At 35.0% G+C, this 21,226-nt stretch overlaps 1 protein-coding gene across 1 annotated transcript; it reads left to right on the forward strand.

Annotated features, from left to right (window-relative positions):
• The first annotated feature begins 4,019 nt into the window (after positions 1 to 4,019).
• LOC132717497 (SH3 domain-containing protein 19-like) lies at positions 4,020 to 20,765 on the forward strand. Its single transcript, XM_060700981.1, has 11 exons — positions 4,020 to 4,173; positions 4,991 to 5,180; positions 5,385 to 7,384; positions 9,947 to 10,045; positions 11,077 to 11,161; positions 12,189 to 12,372; positions 12,833 to 12,955; positions 13,608 to 13,952; positions 14,609 to 14,842; positions 15,523 to 15,796; positions 16,415 to 20,765. The coding sequence occupies exons 3-11, from the start codon at positions 5,419 to 5,421 to the stop codon at positions 16,630 to 16,632; spliced, it is 3,528 nt and encodes a 1,175-aa protein (XP_060556964.1). The 5' UTR covers positions 4,020 to 4,173; positions 4,991 to 5,180; positions 5,385 to 5,418; the 3' UTR covers positions 16,633 to 20,765.
• The last annotated feature ends 461 nt before the right edge of the window (positions 20,766 to 21,226 follow it).

A 21,226-nucleotide genomic window follows, 5' to 3' on the forward strand; every position in this document is an offset into this window, starting at 1 on the left:
GTCTTGACCGGCGGTCTTGACCAGTTGACACTGTTTTAAACTCAGGGACCCAGCACAGTGTTGGGGTTGGGCGTCAGCGGACAAGTAGTTAAGGTGGTTGACTTCAAACCACTTGCCCCTCACCGCTGTGGGTTCGAATCCCTACGGGGACTTTGGATTCTTTCATGTGAGGAAGCTATCCAGGTGGTTCTACTCAGGTGCCTGTTCGTGCCTGAAATTATGCACGGAACACGGGAAGGGCACCCGAGGTCTTCCTCCACCAGTAAAGCTTGAACATAGTGATATGACCTATACTGTGTCAATGTGACATAAAACCAAAAAAAAAACAGTGTTTGGGCAATGTAAAAAGTAATTCTTCTTCTAGAAAAAAATATATCCTGGTTTCTCGTATTATCAAGGGGCTAAGGACTAAACCTGGTTGGATAATTTTTATAAAACATTTTGGTACATTATATTTTAGCCTGATACCCAGAAAAATACCTTTTTAAGAAAATATAATGGAAGAAAGATCGTAACAGTAAGCAAAACAAAAAATATTTCTGCTTGTATATACTGACCTTCACCCTCTATGTGAAGCAGGTGCTTTCTCATATTATTGTGGAATTTGATTGGTTGTTAAGGCTGGTAGCTATGTGATGATTTTATTCTACACACCAGTTCATATCATTAGTGCAACTCTTAATTAAGTGTTAAATGGCTTGGCCATGTAATTATTTAGTGTTTTAATAAAAAGGCCATAATCAAACTTTTTAAGATCATATTGACGCCAATTGTAACCAAATGATTTGGTTTTTGTGTCGCCTTGAAAAGGTGACATATAGGGGTTACTTTTGTCGGCGGTGTCGGCGGCGGCGGCGTCTGTGTCGGCGTCGTTGTCGGCGTCGGCGTCCGCTAAAGCTTGTCCGGAGCATAACTCAGTCACTATAAGTCTGATTGACTTCAAACTTGGTATGCATGCTTCTTTCAATAACCCGAAGTGCAGTGCACAAGGACCGGTACTCTGCAGTTCTTATTTTTTGAGTTATTGCCCTTTGTTAATTTTCATACTTTAATTTTGTCCGGGCCATTTCTCTTCAACTAAAAAAGCTATGGACTTGAAACTTCATAGGATGATAGATCTCATTAAGAAGAAATGCAGTGCACAAGAACAAGTACTCTGCACTTCCTAATTTTTGAGTTATTGCCCTTTGTTAATTTTCATACTTTATTTTTGTCCGGGCCATTTCTCCTAATGTATAAAAGCCATGGACTTGAAACTTCATAGGATGATAGGTCTCATTAAGAAGAAGTGCAGTGCACAACAACTGGTACTCTGCATTTCTTACTTTTTGAGTTATTGCCCTTTGTTTATTTTCATACTTAATTTTTGTCCAGGCCATTTCTCTGAAAGTATAAAAATTATGGACTTGAAACTTCATAGGATGATAGATTTCATTAAAAAGAAGTGCAGTGCATAAGAACTGATACTCAGCATTTCTTATTTTTGAGTTATTGCCCTTTGTTGCTTTTCTTACTTTATTTTTGTCCTGGTCATTTTTCCTCAAGTATGAAAGCTATGGACTTGAAACATCATAGAATGATAGATCTTATTGATAAGAAGTGCAGTGTACAGAAACTGCTGCTCTGCACTTATTATTTTTTTAGTTATTGCCCTTTGTTATTTTTCATATTTCATTTTTGTCCTGGCCATTTCCCCTAAACTACATTGTTCACAAGGCGACACATCCGACTCGCGGAGTTCTAGTTTCTAAAAATAGTTTGAACTCAGTTAAGTGTTGTTGTTTACATTATCCCTCTAAAATATATTAAGTTTATGTTATCTTATTAGTTATATGACCATTTAGCAATGAATACTACAGTTTTCCATCACAGCGGCACGTGTTTTTGTTGTTTTGATGTCAAAAATAAAAAATGATAAGGTAACAATGTTTCATTATTGGTTTTTAATTGGAGTTCATATGTTTTGTTTATTATCTATTTGTGGAACAAATATTTTTAGCTGTATTGTACATATAGTAGTGTGAGACCGTCATTTGAAGCGCTGTGTCAGAGACCCGCTACACTGGTTTCTGCAACATGGAAAAAACTAGAAAATTTATGATTTTGGGGAAAAAACAAATAAATTTAATATTTTTTCTCTGGATTTTATGATAATTTCCACTGTTATTTTGTTTTTTTATCTGTTTTTGTCGTATTTCTTTCATTATTTTTGCGAGAGATGAAAAAGCTCTGCTCAATCGACAAGTTTTTGGATATCGACGGAAGTCGCGAGCGTCGCTTCCATCCTTTTAATAATTCCACGATAATACGAGAAAACACGATAATACGAGAAATAGGGATACTAGCTGTATATAATATGAAATTAGGCAAAGCATATGAACAGGGAAGTCATTAAAAATTCCTTTCAGTTTTTTTTTTCGTTTTAAAGGTGTCATTTGGTATTTCATGCACCGCTTCTGTTTTCACTCGGAACACTCGACCTTCATGCATGTGACAAATGAAATTGGCCAAATCTGGATTTTCAGCTGGATTTTGAGGCTCAAAACTGAATTTTTTTATTGACTCGAATTTCAGTGTGATGTTTGGCACATTTGGTTCAAAGAATCTACATTACCCTCAAAATCATTAAATGATTATAATTGTAATGATTTTTTTGTTGATCAATATTAATTTATTTCGCCAAAAAAATTAAAAAATACAGTTGTGTCCGACCTAGCAAAAATACGATATTCTATCTGAAATATTGAATGGTTTAAGTGGGGACAATAATGTTATTGTTTACGTCTAGTGATGTCATTTATCTGCAATTCGATTTATGGCTTTATATGATTTACGTGTAAAAGACTTTGCAATTTTGACTTATACTGGACTAGTGGGGTTCAGCCGATTTGGCGAGTTCAACCCGTTGTCTATATACTATATGGGGAAGTCAAAGTCTGGGCCCGTTTTGCGGGCCCAGACTTTGGCTTGCCCGGCAAATGACTACACATGTATATTTAAAAGAAATTCAAATAAAAAACAATTAAAAAATATATAGAAATCTATGCCTATCAATTTAATTTTCAGTGTCAGTTCTAGTTAGGCGCCGCCATTTACAATGTAACTCAATGATAAAAGATGGTGTATTCGGATAACAGAACAAATCTCAACTTTTAGGATTAATCATAAACGTCCATACATGTGATATCCCGGCGGGATTTTAAAAAATCCCGATATTTCAACACTGATCCCCATTCCTGATATTACATGTACAGCTTGAATTCCCAATATTTAGAAAAAAATCAACATAAAAAAAATCAAACACAGTACCTGTATACATGTAAAATGTAAACCGTGCCTCAGGGCATTGATTGTTATCTGTCTACATCCTAAATTATAGTGGATTAAATGAAGTTATTAATATAACTTTCCTATAATTTAACTGTAAATTGACTAGCAATCTGGTGAACTTATTTTATGTAAACTTCTAATGATTAGCAAATAGCACAGAACTTTCAATGGTTAGCGCAAACAGATTTTTTTTAAGCTTTTATTTTCAGTGCTGTCTACAGGCTTTATTATTATTTTTTAGTTGAAATTTCTTTTAAAACAGAATGTAAAATATAATTTTTTTTTAAAATGAAATTTTCCTCTTTGCAAATTCTTACGTTATCTTGTTTAATTAATTAGCATTGAAAATATTTGAGTGTGCTGTCCTACTGACAGCTCTTGTATTTTCTTACATTTAAAAAAAAAATTCATGATAGATATTCATCATGACATGTCAAGCTTAAAATACTTGTCGAATATCAAGGCAAAATTTTTCTGAATCAGAATTATGCCCCCTTTTAAATACTAACAATAGTGGTGCATGCTGATCCTCGGACAGCTCTTTTCAAGCAGTTTATTTTAATTTTTCAAATATGATCTGTAGCCAGGCAAGGCAAATTTATAAACACATCAGGTCTGGTCTGTGACTTTTTGTAGGCGTATAAATCAAAAATATTCAGAGCAACTCCCAATTCTTTCCATGAAGTTATAGTAAAATGTTAATGTTCTCAGCCACTCATAGTTATAACATGGAATGAAAGTAATATTTCGTCATATTTTCAGGTCCACCCGTACCTTCAAGACCAGCCCCGTCGGTGCCTGGAGGGGTCCGCCCTCCTCCTGCAGTACCTCACAGAACAATCGGTAGGTATACTTGTCATCACTAGAGCATGCTTATAAAAGGATATCACATATATTAAGTTTTAAAATCTAAATTTAGCAAAATTGTCAGGTAGATATCAAGTGTAATAGGTTCTAAAGATTTAAAAGATGATGATTGGAGGAAAGCAACTCACTTTGAGCATTCAAAAAGGAATAGGTATCATGAGGAAATTTATTTATGTGAATTTATTATAGATAGACTGTGTTGAAAGCTATAAGCTTATTGAAACACTCAGTGACTCTTAAATCAATCCTGAAACAACTATTGCCAAACAATGGGTGTAAGGTTTTGTTTGTTTAATTTGGTTTTACGTCACTCGGTATAGGTCATATGGCGACATTCCAGTTTACTGGTGGAGGAAAACCTCAGGTGCCCTTATGTGCATTATTTCAGGCACAAACGGGTATCTGAGTAGAACCACCAACGTTCTGTAAGCTAGCTGGATGAGGGTAAGGCTTCATGATTATGAGAGCAACAGTTTGCCCCTCACGGTATTTGAACCCAAGTTGCCAGCAATCCTTAGATTACAACTCTGTTGCGTTAAAAACTCTGCCATGCTACCACTTGAGAAAATTTAACATACACAGTTCAAAGGTCATTTAGTGTAGATTTTAGAATGACCATGGTGATTTTTTTCAGAGTAATGCACTTTATAGACAAGTAATTTATTTTCACTGCATCAAGCAATAGATGACATTAATTTTATGTGATCATTTATGATGGCGGACACATAGCCACCAATCTGATTTGTCATGTAAAATTCAAATTATCTTACTGAGTTTGAGAACTTTATTTTAGATGCAGAAGAAGTGCACTCCAGATCACAGCCCCCGCCTCCACCAACTAGACCCTCAGGTCCAGTCAGACAGGAAGTCCCTCCTCTATCGAAACCTCAACCCCCACCACCTTCAAGGCCCCCTGAAGTGGCTAGAGCAAAATCTAGTATCATTAAGGCTCCGGATAAGTCAAATAATGCAGCTGTACGGAAGTAAGTGTTATCAGATAATTCTACCCTTACTTAGATCAACAAATTATAGCCAAGTTTTGTAGAATCTTACTAAAGTCCAATTTTTTCATATCGATATTCACAGAATATTGATACCCATTGTTAATATATGCATGTATAATTGATGTTAGCTATCAGTGAGACATAGTGTGCACTAAACTTTGCTTATAATTGTATTATTTTCAGGAGACCAGAAATTACTATAGTGAGTGCGCGGCCCATGAGTGAGATTGATTTTAAGGGCACAAAACCTGCTCTATCTCCTACCAGTCATGTCAAAGAAGAAATCCAACCTGCTTTAGTACCTTCATCTTCACCTAAAGAGAAGGAAATATTTGCTGCACCAGCTCACCCTCCTGCTCCAGCTCCGAGAGTGTCCCCAAGGGTGGAAAAGCCAGATAAAGCACATACTAGTCCAAGGGGAGCTCCCCCACCTGTGCCTAGACATTCTGTGATAAGGACCAATGTTGATGAGGAGAGTGATATTGTGCATGAATCAAAATCTGAGGAGATTAAAACTGTTCCAAGAGGCCCTCCACCACCTGTGCCTAGACCTACTATAATAAAGCCTAATGTGCCTCCTTCAGTACCCTCAGGAAGAACTCCTCCATTACCAGGGAGGCCCCCTGTTTCACCAAAGGTGCCTCATCAGGGAATATCTGAACATTTTCTGGAACACAATTTAGATAGTCATGACTCTCAGGTTTCACCACCAATGCCCCATGGGGCACCCCCACCTGTGCCTAAGGGTCCTTCAGTTATGAACAAGTTACCATCCCCATTAGTGCCTCGTAAGATAAATGATCTGCCACAAAAAGATACAAATGAAATCCACAAGAACTCTGTTGACACTAATATAAATGCTGCTGACTTACAGGATAAAACTGACACTGTTGAAGATGTAAGTGAACTATATGCTGTGATAAATAAACCGAAGAGACCCACAATAATCAGACCTGGTAGACCAAGTAGTACAGTAAAAACTGAATCAAATACAGAAAATGAAGCAAGTTCTGCAAATGAGATTAAGCCAAAAGTTTCGCCCACACCTAGATTACCAAGAAACATTAAAAATGAAAGTGAACCCTCAAATGTAGACAATTCATTGGATGGCAGTAAAGAACACTCTGAAAATAAAAGTGATGCAAATCCAGTTCCAGAGTTTCTGAGAAAAAAATTGAAATCAACCGTCGATCAAGGTGACAAACAAGAAACAGATGAATCTGGTCCCACTGCTGGCGGTGGGCCAAAGGTTCCTCTTAAACCAAGACCCCTGTCATCCAAGGGACCGCCCCCAGCAACTAAACCTAAACCTTCTGTTCTTCCAAAGCCACAGATTGCTTCAAAGCCACAGTCTACTGTGAAAGCACCTGAGACTGAGTCACATGAAGCGACATTCAGTCAGAATGCAATGGAAAAGAAAAGCATTGAAAACCAGTCTGAATTTCATGATAATGAAGTACATAAAGAGGCTGTCCATGAAGTTCCACAGCAAGTTAAACCTGCAATGACGAAGAGACCAACTATTATTCGTCCGAATAAATCAGTTAAAACAGGTAGTGTAGAAAATGTAAGTGTAGAGAGTAGAACAGAGAAAAGTGATTCTGATAAAGTTAATTTATTCAGTGATGACAGTGCCATAGATGTGAAACATCGCACGCAACCACCTCTCCCGAACAAAAGACCTGTCTCAATGATCAACATCCATAGAGCCGTGGAAAATGAAGAACACAACATGTCAGAAAATCTTTCATATAATTCATCACGATCTATAGAAAATGTAAGTGAACCTGTCAGACCTAAACCTAGACCAGCTGCAAGATCAAGACCGGTTACTATGATCGTCCCTCCTGTTTCCCGGCCTCCATTACCAAGTGCAGGACCAAAGCGCGACAAATCTGGCCAGCCATCTAGGCCTCTTGGAAGACCACCAGTCAAACCTCCGGCACCTGAGATGGACAATCATGGCAAAAAACATGATAGTGAAGACGATGTATGTGACAAAAAGCCATTGTCACAGGTTCCTTTTGGTGTGTCAGTGTTTCCAAAGTCTGAAATGGAAAATGATAGCCCTCCAAAACCGATTCACAGGCCTCCACCTCCAATGAAATCCCCGCGAAAATCTTTAGACTCTTCGGATGATGAGGAGTTTGTAACAGCCAAAGAAAAGCCAGACAGACCTACAGGTGAAAGTTATTCTAATTATCAGCATGTTTAATGTGATATGCTTATTTAGGGTTTAGGGTCAGTAGACCCCCAGAATTAAAAAAAAAAATTCTTGAAAAATTAGAAAGTAGTTTTTTACTATGAAAATTTTAATAAGTGTAAAAAATTAGAAGTTAACTATTTACGATTCTGTGGTAGAATGCACTTTACCAGTATGTGCTTATAGAACATGTCTGAAATTGAAATATGGTGGCCATTTATTTATTAAATCAATGGGGGATGATGTAGAAAAAGCAGGGTTTTGGGGGTGGTAGCCCTAAATATGAAGCAGACAAGCAAAAGATTGATGAACAAATAAGAACAGCCCTTCAACTTTGTTCCTGATAAGCTGTTGCTTATATCAAATATGCTATCTACAGGAACTTCTGGTCTGTTTCTATGTGCTGGTAAAGTGCATTTACATGTATACTCTTTGTTGGTCTAAATTTCATATATTATGAGGCATGGAAGAGAAAAGATAGTTGATATGGATTATGGCCCGATTGTTATATGCAGGCATTGGGATTAAATGTTTCATTTTTTAGCTCACCTGTCACAAAGTGACAGGGTGAGCTTTTGTGATCGCTTTTCGTCCGGCGTCCGTCCGTCCGTCCGTCCGTCGTCCGTCCGTCGTCCGTCCGTAAACTTTTGCTTTATATGACATCTCCTCATAAACCACTGAGCCAATTTCATCCAAACTTCACAGGAATGTTCCTTTGGTGATCACCTTTAAAAATTGTTCAAAGAATTTAATTCCATGCAGAACTCTGGTTGCCATTGCAACCGAAAGAAAAATCTTTAAATATCTTCTTTTAAACAACCCTAAGAGCTAGAGCTTAGATATTTGGCATGAAACATCTTCTAGTGAGTGTCTACCAAGTTTGTTCAAATAAAAGCCCTGGGGTCAAAATTGGCCCCGCCCCGGGGGGTCATTGATTTTCCCTATATGCATATAGTAAAAACTTGAAAAATCTTCTTTTAAAGAACCCAAAGAGCTAGAGCTAAGATATTTGGCATGAAACATCTTCTAGTGAGTGTCTACCAAGTTTGTTCAAATAAAAGCCCTGGGGTCAAAATTGGCCCCGCCCCGGGGGTCATTGATTTTCCCTATATGCTTATAGTAAAAACTTAAAAAATCTTCTTTTAAAGAACCGTAAGAGCTAGAGCTTAGATATTTAGCATGAAACATCTTCTAGTGAATGTCTACCAAGTTTGTTCAAATAAAAGCCCTGGGTCAAAATTGGCCCCGCCCCAGGGGGTCATTGATTTTCCCTATATGCATATAGTAAAAACTTAAAAAATCTTCTTTTAAAGAACCCAAAGAGCTAGAGCTAAGATATTAAGCATGAAACATCTTCTAGTGAGTGTCCACCAAGTTTGTTCAAATAAAAGCCCTGGGGTCAAAATTGGCCCCACCCTTGGGGGTCATTGATTTTCCCTATATGAATATAGTAAAAACTTAAAAAATCTTCTTTTAAAGAACCATAAGAGCTAGAGCTTAGATATTTGGCATGAAACATCTTCTAGTGAATGTCTACCAAGTTTGTTCAAATAAAAGCCCTGGGGTCAAAATTGACCCCGCCCCAGGGGGTCATAGATTTTCCCTATATGCATATAGTAAAAACTTAAAAAGTCTTCTTTTAAAGAACCTAAAGAGCTAGAGCTAAGATATTTAGCATGAAACATCTTCTAATGAGTGTCTACCAAGTTTGTTAAATAAAAGCCCTGGGGTCAAAATTGGCACCGCCCCAGGGGGTCATTGATTTTCCCTATATGCATATAGTAAAAACTTAAAAAATCTTCTTTTAAAGAACTCAAAGAGCTAGAGTTTAGATATTAAGCATGAAACATCTTTAAGTAAATATCTACAAAGTTTGTTCAAATAAAAGCCCTGGGGTCAAAACTGGCCCTGCCCCAGGGGTGTCATTGTTTTTAACTATATGTGTATAGTAAAAACTTTAAAAATCTTCTTTTAAAAAACCCAATGAGCTAGAACTTAGATGTTTAGCATGAAACATCTTCTTATGGGTGTCTACCAAGTCTGTTCAAATAAACAAATAAAAGCCCTTGGGTAAAAATTGGCCCGGGGAGGGGGGGGGGCCTATATACAGGTGAGCGACCTCAGGGCCATCATGGCCCTCTTGTTTTTTTTGTTTTTGTTTTTTTTGTTTTGGGTTTTACGTCACATCGACACAGTATAGGTCATATCGCGACATTCCAGCTTTACTGGTGGAGGAAGACCTCAGGTGCCCCTCCGTGCATTATTTCAGGCACGAACGGGCACCTGAGTAGAACCACCGACGTTCCGTAAGCTAGCTGGATAGCTTCCTCACATGAAAGAATCCAAAGTCCCTGTCGGGATTCGAACCCACAGCGGTGAGGGGCAAGTGGTTTGAAGTCAACGACCTTAACCACTCGGCCACGGACGCCCCGAAAAATTTAATGTTTCATAAAATGTTTAATGCTGTGAATTCATTAATGTTATTCCATGGCAAAAAAATCAAAAAAATCTTAGACCTTGCAAACATTTCACTACATTACAGCTGCACCAGTTCGCAGGTTTTCCGGTTCTGTTCATAGAGATTCTGGTGAAGATGATGTGAAAAAACCACCTCGTCCAGGCCCACCTCCTGCACACAAAGGTACCGCCTTCCATTCTTTATAATTGTAATCTTATAAAGTAAGGATGTTACACATCACTGTCATTAATCCATGATTCTATACTTTTTTTTAGTTTCAAACATTGTCATGTGACATATATTTCACTGATATATTTTAAAACCGCATTGAAAAGCAGGAGATACAAATATTTCAGGGGCGTCCATGGCAGAGTGTTGAAAATCTTTGACTTCAAACCACTTGCCTCTCCTGGCTTTGAATCAGCCAGGGACTTTCATGTGAGGATGCTTCCCAGTTAGCTTATGTAACATTGGTGGTCCTACTTAGGTGCATGTTCATGCCTGAAATAATGCACGAACATGCATCTGTATTCCTCACCAGTAAAGCTGGAAAGTTGCCATATGACCTTTACCATGATGGTGCGACGTTAAACCCAACAGAAAATAAAATGCAAATTCTTTTTCCTAGATTTGACAATACTAAACATTTAAGCATTAAACTGGATGTTTTGCGTGTTAATAAGAAATAAATAGTTAAGTTTATACAAGGAAAACATGAGAATTGATTATAATGATATCACAGTAGTTCATGTATCTGAGATAGAATCACTCTCTGAGTGAAGTAAGTTGTTGGATTCTTAAGAAATGATCTAGCAAGCTTATATATGAGCCGCGCCATGACAAAACCAACATAATGGGTTTGTGACCAGCATGGATCCAGACCAGCCTGCGCAGTCTGGTCAGGATCCATGCTGTTCGCTTACAAACCCTATAACAAGTAGAGAAACTGATAGCGGACAGCATGGATCCTGATCAGACTATTATCTTAGTGCAAAAACTTCAATGTAGACTACTTTTCAAACATTTTAAAAGTTAACAACATGGAACTTTATATACATGTACTTGCTTATCATGATATAATGGAGTTTTCAGACAAAGGACATAAAACTAAAAAATTTTAATGACAAGCATTAACACAGCATGTAGAGCTCTTGTTATGTCTTAAACCCTGTCTATACATAAAAGGAAATAGAAAAACTTGATTTTCATTTCAGATGAACATGATGAAGATATAGTGAAGATTAGACCTCCAAAGCCAGAGGGAAGACCTCAAAGACCAATGTCAATGCCTGTAAAACAGTGAGTACTAAATCATTGTCCAACTTAAAGCTACATGCCTTCAGATGAGCCAAGCATGTTCAAGAACATCAGTCTTATGAAAAATGTACTAAGAGTTTAAGAAAAGTGAAAATAATTACAATTCAAGTAATAATTGACAAATAAGATGGACTGAATGACCGATTTTACAGTATTTATCACCATATTTCTACTGTGTGACTAACGAAGTAAGGACCTTTGTTGCACATTTTTAGATTTATTTGGTAATTTACTCGGATTTAATGTGTCGTTTTCAATATGTAAATTACTGTCTTTGTTTACTTTTAAAAATTTTTACTGTTAATTACATTTTACAAATTTTTATAAAAATTAACATAAATCTGGGGGCATGCTGCTTTAAAACCTTGAGTACACAATTTGTACATTTACAACTTTTTTCAGATAATGAAGTATTGAAGAAGTAAGGTTAAAGTTTTGATATTTAGATTGTTAATATATTTACTGTTATTGATTAAATAAGATATATATTTTTCACGAGGAATTTCTCCAGTTATTCAGAATATGTATTTGCAAGATTTTCTCTGTTATATTCTATATTATAAGGTATATTTATCATGTGTTGCTCATATCAGTTATGTAAAGAATTCAACTCCAGCGTTTAAGATATTTTATGACATGGTGCCTTTTGTCTGGTCATTCTCCAGTAAAGTTAGAAAATTTATATTGTCCTTTCTTGACAACCCAACAAAAGAGCAGATCTGTACTTTATTGCAAGAATAGACATTTATAATCAATCAAATGAGCCGCGTCATGACAAAACCAACATAATGGGTTTGCGACCAGCATGGATCCAGACCAGCCTGCGCATCCGCGCAGTCTGATCAGGATTCATGCTGTTTGCTATCAGTTTCTCTACTTGTTATAGGGTTTGTAAGCGAACAGCATGGATCCTGACCAGACTGCGTGGATGAGCAGGCTGGTCTGGATCCATGCTGGTCGCAAACGCATTACGTTGGTTTTGTTGTGACGCTGCTTAATATGTTTTCAGAAGTCCACCACAAAAATCTGCATCACAGAAAGCTCAAGGTCCAAGTCCAGGAAAGAAGAATTTACCCTCGTTGCCATCACGACCAAAGCCTGGTCATCCCCTGTACTACCATATGATGCAAGTTCCTCATGGGATAGCTGTACACGATTATACAGCTCAACATGATGATGAACTTAGTTTTAAAGTAATCTTTCTCAAGATTTTGAGATTGTTTTATATAGCATGAAAGTGTTTTAAGTTGCTCTTATACATGTTTGCTGTGTTAATTTGATGAAGTGTTTGCCTTTGGTTTGAGAGGTCTGAAGTCTGATATGTACCTTAGATTTTAGAGGTATGAAGTCTGATAATGCCTAAGATTTGAAAGGTCTTAAATCTGATACATGCCTTAGATTTGAGAGGTCTGAAGTGTTACAACCTTAGGATTATTAAAATAAAAAGAAAGCAAATGAGTAAGAGGCTAAATTTTGTGAAAATTTCTAATCAATTTCATGAGGATATCGTTAGAAATTCAAGCATTAATAAATATATTTACATTCTTAACCAGTGTACTGCTTTCATGTAATAATAACCTTACTTGATGAATTGTTTTATACACAATCAATATTGACCTTATGTTAGGAACTATATTTGTCTTCTTGTTACAGACTGGTGAGTTAATAATCCTCGTAAAAAGAGTGGATGGTGACTGGATACTGGGTAAAGTTGATGAGAGAGAAGGGATGTTTCCTCAAGATTTCGTCAAAGTTAAGATGCCATTCCCTGGAGAGGTAAGCAGTAAAAATAGAGAGAAAACTATACAGTTAATTTTTGTTGATGCCCACTCCATTCTTTGAAGCAATGAGAAATATGGGGACATTTTAGCTTAATAGTCTATGTGTGATTTTTCATAAACATGCATGTATCTGGACATTTGTACATTGTATGCTAGAATAGTCAATAAGCTATTTTCTAAGTGGCTTCTATTATGCTTCAAGCATTCAATGATTTTAGATGAAGCATTTTGGAAGGTTTATTGGAATCTTCATCATTTTGTCTGTGTGAACGAATTAAGGAATCCTATTTTAAAACCAACTATATTTAAGCATGTTAGCAGATTTTAGGACCTGATAACATTTTCCTATGTTAAAATATCTTGCAATTTAAAGAACCTTCCATTAATTGTAATTTTGTATGGACTTGTATTACCTAATTATTTACCTGCTGAATTTGTGAAATGGGTTTACCCATCTTTGAATTTTTATTAATCAGTTCAAAGTTTAATGGATTTCAATATAAAAATACCTACCAGTAATATAAGCTAGCAATGACATATCACCTCCAGTTCCTCAAGAGTTGAACTTCTCACAGAACATGTCACTTATAATACACGTATATAATCTGTATGGAATAAAACTAGAAAAATCAATCTATCCGTTCTAGAAAGTTGAGGATGACAACTCTTCGAATGACTCCGCAGAAATGTTTTACGATGCCAGTGCAGAAAAGCCCGATACGATAGGCCATGGACCAAGATGTAGGGCACGGTTTGACTTTGATGGAGAGGGTCCTGATGACCTTGTCTTTGAGGAAGGGGATGTTATAAGACTTATTGAAAAGGTTGGACTGGAGTGGAGAAAAGGGGAGATCAATGGACATGTTGGGTTGTTTCCCTTGTCATTTGTTGAAATTATTGAAGAGTTACCAGAAGAGGAAGAAAAGGATACAGGAAGTTATGTAAAGGCTATTTTTGACTTTGAAGGTGAAGATGGGGATCTAAATTTTCAGGTATATGTAATAATGGGCTAGTCAGTTGAAACCAGAACCTGCTAATCTACTTTGTCCAGAATTTAAACCTTAAAATGTCCATATACTTTATATATTTGCCGTGAAACAAGGTAATTCTAAGTAACTTAAGTTTTGCCATTTTCTGTCATCCTTAACCATTTATGCCATTTACGTCATCTTGCAATTACAAGATACATAAGCTGCATTTAAATCACTGATTTAAAGGCACATTAAGCCTCAGAAGTAAATAAATGTTTCTTTCTGAAGGAATAGTCAACACATTCATTGTGTTATATGTGAAACAATTTGTGATAAAGGTAGAAAAGTGTAAACAAAGTGGTATTCTGACTTTCGTACAAAATAAGACATATGTTTGTAACAGTACAAATATGCCAAAATAAAGAAGCAAATGGTGACTATATAGCTATATGAACAATGAGTAGCTTTAACAGGACACCAAAAAATAAAAGCTTAAGCATTTTTTAGGCTTAATGGGCCTTAAAGTAGGAGAAGGGGTTAAAATTGATTTCAGTGCAAAAAACCCAAAAAACCCACAACATTTTGCATTGGTTATTATGGTGTAATGTTTTCTGTGCTTTTCATAATTGGTAAAAAGATTATAACTAGCTCATGATGTCTTGTTCCATTTATTCAAGGCAGGTGAAACTATCAAGGTTACACATATGGTTAATGGTGAGTGGCTGTATGGGGAGATAGGGGTCAGGAAAGGTCAATTTCCTGTCCAGTTTGTAGACCATGTTCCTCATGGATTGTCTCCCTTGTCTAGTGGTGACAGTGATGCCAAGGGAGACAACTTCACAGAAACAAAAGTAGAAGATAAACTGACAGCAACTTTATCAATGTGGGGTGATGAAGATCATTATACCCAGGTGATTGTTGATTAACCTAGAACTACTTCATTTCATTTAATTCTGGAAAATATTTACACTGATAATCAAATGGACCTTTCTAGTATTTACAATTTTATTGAAACTAGCAAACTGGCTATCCAATTGCCAAACTCTTGTAAGCCTAAAGCATATACGGTTTTGTTTGTGATATTGTTGTTGTGCATTTGACCAACCAATGAATAAAAAATCTGGATCTGGAAAGGTCTTAATTTTGACCATTGTAGGTAAATAGTTGTGTTCAAGTTCTCCTAATGTTCCACAGTAGACAAGAATGCATATAACTTATGAATAAGTCATCCAGTAAGTTAACAGAAAATTGTTGTTTCTGCCCATGGGACCACTTGTGTGTAAAATGATTAACAGAAGTGATTGTGTTTGGCTACTGTGTAATGAATTCTGCTGAAGCCTGTACCAATATTTACCTGTTTATCCAAAATGTACTGCCAATTTGCCTATAAATGTAAGAGCAGTGGAAGAAGAATAGTTTAAAATTCTATTTTCTTTCATCACTTATCATCACGAGTGAATATATCATAATATGTACTGTACCTTGAACCTGTTGCCATCCATATGGAGCTAATACTTAAGGCAATCTGTCCATTGTTAAGTGACTTGGTAACATAAGGTCTGAATATGGCAAATTTAACATTATTTTTCAGACTGATTCATCAACGGGTGCTTCTAGACTTGACTCCCATGCGCAACATTTTCAAGACCCTGTTTCCATGGCAACCTCAAAATCAGTGACCCCTTATTGTATAGCATTGTATGATTACCCAGCACAATCTATGGATGACTTAGAGTTTAATGAAGGGGACAATATTGAAATTATTGAAAGAATAAGTGCCGATTGGTTAAAAGGAAAAATTGGCGGGAAAACTGGAATGTTTCCATCTGCTTTTGTTGATGTCAAAGTTGATATTACTGAAACAGGTAATTCTTTATTGTTGCTTGTGAATTATTTAAATGAAAAAGAAGTTCATGTATTATGAAAAAATAACAAGGACCTTTTTACTGATGATTTAAGTATTTATGCCTTTTTGGTCACTTATGTCATTTTTACAAAGTGAACTTTACTTTGATATATTTGACAGTTCCTTAAACATCTGTAAAACACTTCAGTGGCCTAGCTTTTATTGTGTGTTATTTGTAATTGGAAAATTGTTTTTGTTTATAACATATTTTTTACCCCCTCAACTACAACAGTTGGAAAAAGAATCTTACACATCTTTGCATTAGTCTCTGGATTTCTGGTCTGGTTGAGGGGAGGAGAGGTCAATATTTGGTGGGAGGAGAGGTGCCAGCATTTGGTGAGGGATAGGTGCCAGCATTTGGTGAGGGATGTCAATATTTGGTAGGGGAAGGGTAGTAAATTGTCAGTCATCCAGTCATATTACCCGAGGAATCATCTTTTAATATGGAAATCACATATCTTCACCCAAATCACATGTTACAAGAGCTTTTACTCTGGAAATATTTAAATATTTAGTTTGCAATTTAACAAAAATCAAACCTTTTAACGGCATCATTTTGTTTGTGAATTTCCAACAGGTCCTACAGCTTCTGAGCCAGATCATGAAGAGGTAACAGAGGTATATGGTGTGGCATTATATGACTTCAGTGGAGAAGCTGACAATGAGTTGACCTTCCATGCGGGAGACAGGTTTGTGGTTCAAGACCTAGTGGAGGGAGCGGAGGATTGGAGATGGGGAGTTATAAATGGACATAGGGGAATGTTTCCTGCAACTTTTGTAGAAGTGGACAGTTGATGAATGTATTAATATAGGTGTCAAATTAGAGCCACAGTGGCTTAGTGCCTACATTTGCTGATGGTGTACCACACACCTCTTTTAGGTTTGAGTCCCGGTTTGGACAGTTAATTCTTAATTGCAGGGAAGTTATCCTGTTGGCATAAAAGTTGTGTTTGTTATTATTAACCTGGCACATGTCTGTGCCTGAAATAATGTTCCAAGGAGCATTTTAGAGTTTACCTTCACTCACAAAGGGTTAAAATTACAAGATGATATCTACAGGAAATGTGCAAGTTAAAATGCAAAAACCTGAAGCCCCCGTTTCTAATATATATGCATCAGTTGCTGAAATGTAAGGAAATGCATACAAATCATGTTTATTGACAAAGGTATAGTTGCTCAAACTTTTAAGCAATTTCATGTCTTCCAGAACAGACAAGATATTTTGGCTCTATAAACTTTTATTCAGATTTCATCCTATGCTTAAAAACCATTCCGGCTCTGGTCAGTTTCTGTGGTAATATTTTTCTGTATTAGAAACTAATAGGTTGTCTGGGACTTAAATGTCTGAACAAAAAACTATGCAGTTATATTTATTGTGCAATGTTATGTTTGTATGTAAAGTTTTGCGGTATTTGATCTGATATTTAATTGTATTTATTTCATAAGGTAATGGAAATGATACAATGTACATGTATAAGAGAATTGTGCTAGCAGGGATGCTATTATTAAACATATTTTTAAGAAATTAATAATTATCTTCATAGTTGAAGCTTTTGGGGCTGTCTGCAAAGTAAGACTGTTTTTGTTAGGAATTCAAAAGTATTTACATGCTCTGATTATATAATAATTCACAAGTTGGAGGAGACTCAAAAGCTGAATAATCTATGTCACTAATTGTATTTCCACTGCTTTTGGTTCAAATGCTGTTTTGGACTTAACTTTAGTGTTGCAAGGTTATTTAAAGTCATTTGGGTTCTTTTTATCACATAATCTTTCCTGTTCCAAAAGCAAACTGAAGAGAAAAAAAAAGAGACAAACAAAATCTAGGGGTTTGAGAGTGAAGGTTTCTTATATAGAGAATCTAATCCTGTGTTTTTTTTTTATCTAATAGCTATATCTTTCTTGGTAGTCATTCTAATATATATGTTTCAGTTAATGATATGAAAAGAAATGCATACAAATCATGCATAATGACAGAAGTCCAGTCCCTCAAACTTTAATGATATGCAGTTTCTTAAAGAACAGACAAGATATTCTGGCTGTTTGACAAATAATATTTCCAGTTTAAATTTACCAAACCAAGCTATTAAGAACATATAAAAAATTTTCTGAAGAAGACAAATGTCACTAGCTAAAGAAAAGCGTTTGTTTTTATTGAACTGATTATATGTATCAAGAAATCATTGTCTCAATTAAGGATATTTTTCATGTTTGTCCATGCCTAATCAAATGACATGAAGTGCAATTTTGTACATATAACATTGTATATTTTATATCCAGTCATAGCTAATAGCCATATAACCAGCTTGCTCAGTATGTATATTTGTGGGTTCAAATCCCTACAGGTAAATTGATTTTTTTTGTGATAGCACTCTCTAGGTAGTGGAAGTCTTGTCCCTGATATGATGCTCTAAAAGGCACATATTAAGACAAGAAATAGCCTTGTTTAAACTTTAAAGTAGTGCTTAGAAACTAATTAACATTGATCTGTCATATAACTAGCTTGCTCAGTATGCATTTTTTGTAGCTTTTTAATCACAATAAGTAAATCGAGTTTTTTTGTGTGATGAAATTTTCTAGCTATGGGGTACTTGCCCGGAAAATGATTCACTGAAGGGGTCTTCTTCCAATAGTAATTCTGAAAAGTAACATTATTTATTATACACTGTTGGTTAAAGTTGCAACACAAGAATTAACCTAAAGTACAACTATTCAACATTGATCTGCAGGGTTTTTATGAATATTTAAATGATAATGTTTGATCTGTGTCACAATTGTTAAAATGCTTGTTATTATAATTATTGTATAATTATATAGCATAATGTAATCATTATAATCATTCTTTATAAATAAGAATATTCTACTTGTATATTTATTTACAATATTTTAATTATTTAGTAAGTTTAGTTTAGTTTAGAAAAATGGAATTACAGTTCACCCAGCCTGTAATTTGGTCAATGCAGCCACGGAAGTTGCCATTGCATTTTAAATGAAATAATTTTTGATATATATGTAATTTATACATGCAAGACATTATATGTATCACATGTACAGATATTCTTTTAATGTCTTTAGAATTTAGATACAGAATCAAGAGTGTAAAAAACTTTTGTCATACATACTTAATTTTTTCAAAATAGGTACATAATTATATTAATGATTGTTATTATTTTTATTTGCAAGTGTCTTTAGTATAGGAAATTGTTCTAAACTGGCCATCTTTTACGAGCCAGTCAATGAATCATGATGATAGTTATTCTGGTAGATTTGTTTTCTATTTAATAATGGTTTCATCATATAAACATTTAGTGTCACTTGGTGTAGTAACAGGTTAACTCCAATAAAATTATATGAGTTATCCCATTACTGCACTAAAGTTACATTTTATTTTTCCTTCATGGTAAATTTATCATGGTACTATATCGTTACATTGAACACAATAGTTGATTTATTTTTATAAAATTTTTGTGATATCAATTTGCATTTAACACAGTAACACTGATTTTCTGTGATATTATATAAGAGTTAATATGGACAAAAATATCAATTTTTGTACAGTATAAAGTGTAACGTTCCACTGTGATTTAATTCTTGTGTACCTGAGGTACATAATGTACAATATTTTGAGTGTGTATGAATGAAATGTTAAGTTTGTTTGTTTATTTTTAATCAATCTGATGTGAAATCTCCAAATATTTTACCTGTTTGTTAACCTGTTTATAGCTTTTTATTTATTAGTTGTTTTTCATTTTAAACGCTATGATATTTAATAGCTTTTAGTGTAAATATATTTGTAAATAATTTCAATTGATTGCTATTCTGAACAGTTAAACCTGGAGTAAAAAAGAAGCATGCTATTAAGTTAATAGCAGGATGGTCTTCACAGGCAAATGAAATGTTAATTGTCAATGTAAGGAAATGACCAAAAATTCAGTGATATTGTTTTGGCCTTGGAATAGGTGTGAAGAATAACAGTCAAAAGTTGTTATACATAATATTGGTGGTTTTTATTTTAAGAGGCCTAGTTATTTTTAACTTTTATTCTCACTGAATTTTTATGAAATGAAGAATTGGGATAGTCAATTATTATATTGAGGGGTGTTGATATCAGAAAAGGTAAAGTTGAGCATCCAGCTGTATAACATAAGGTCAGACTGTGTGTTTACAAACTGGCTTGGCCTTAAACTTGTGATGTAAGACACTTTGTTACTGGGGTTAGGTAATATAACAAATATTATACAAAGGTATGAACAAACATTGGAAGTCTTCCTCAACCAGAAATTTGCCATGCATAAATGAGATGTGTGAGAAATTTTTTCCCTTATATGTATTGCCATAATTTTATTCATTAGACAGCATTTCTACGTAAACATTTATGACGTTTATTATTTGATTTTTTTTTTCTTTATCGTTTTTTAACGTGTTGATCACAGATTGATGTATATTTTTGTACTAAATTTTTGCTTGTCAATGAAGGTACAAGGATTTGTTTTGATGTTTGGAAGAAAGAGGTACAGAAGGAATATATTTTTTTTAGTTTTGCCTGGAACTCCCTTAAACTTAAAATGGAATGTTCCACATTCAAAGCCAGGCTTATCACAGATTCAGCCATTTCTACAGATGCAATCTTACTGAGCATTGAGAGCCTTGTTTTTTATTTACACAAAAAAAATGCAAGAAGTTGACACTTATTTGCCTATAATTACAAGCTATAATAACATCCTGATCTATTGGCACAGATGTACCATCGTTGGAAATTGACCTTCACTTGTCCCATGGTTAGATTACCTTCATGTGAGCTGGCTAAATGTTAATTAATATTGAAATGGCCTATGAAATTGTGAAAAATTCCTAGAAAATGGACTTTATCTACATTAGATTTATCATTTAAACAAATCTTTTATAGTGGGTTAGCTATTTTACATAGGCGGGGAAAAACATATTGGGTCAGTTGATTCACAGATTTAAATATGTATCAAGAGTAACTAGAATCACACATATATACAAATATCATATTTTTATAACAGGGGAAGAAAGAAGATAATTTTCAGGTTCAATTAATTTTGTTAGAACAAACTAGTCAACGAATAATGTAATAATCATTTGATATACATGTATGTTGCTTTTAATAAAGTTATATCCATACTTTTTAATCACTTTTCATTTATGCCTAATAAACTATTTAAATATATCATGGTTTGTTGTGTATTTGTTTGTTTTGTGTAGTTTCTTTTTTCCCACCAAGACAAAAACTTCCAAGCTTTGACATGGTTAGTTACTTAAGCCATGATTAAATGTCTCAGTATTATATTGTTTAATAAGACATTGTCCAATAAGACATTACATAACTGACAAATTTAAAGGTATGGTCCAGTAAAAATTGTCAGAT

This window comes from Ruditapes philippinarum, unplaced genomic scaffold, assembly GCF_026571515.1.
Source record: "Ruditapes philippinarum isolate M1 unplaced genomic scaffold, ASM2657151v2 ctg2347_1_1_1_1, whole genome shotgun sequence".
Lineage (NCBI taxonomy): Eukaryota > Metazoa > Mollusca > Bivalvia > Venerida > Veneridae > Ruditapes > Ruditapes philippinarum.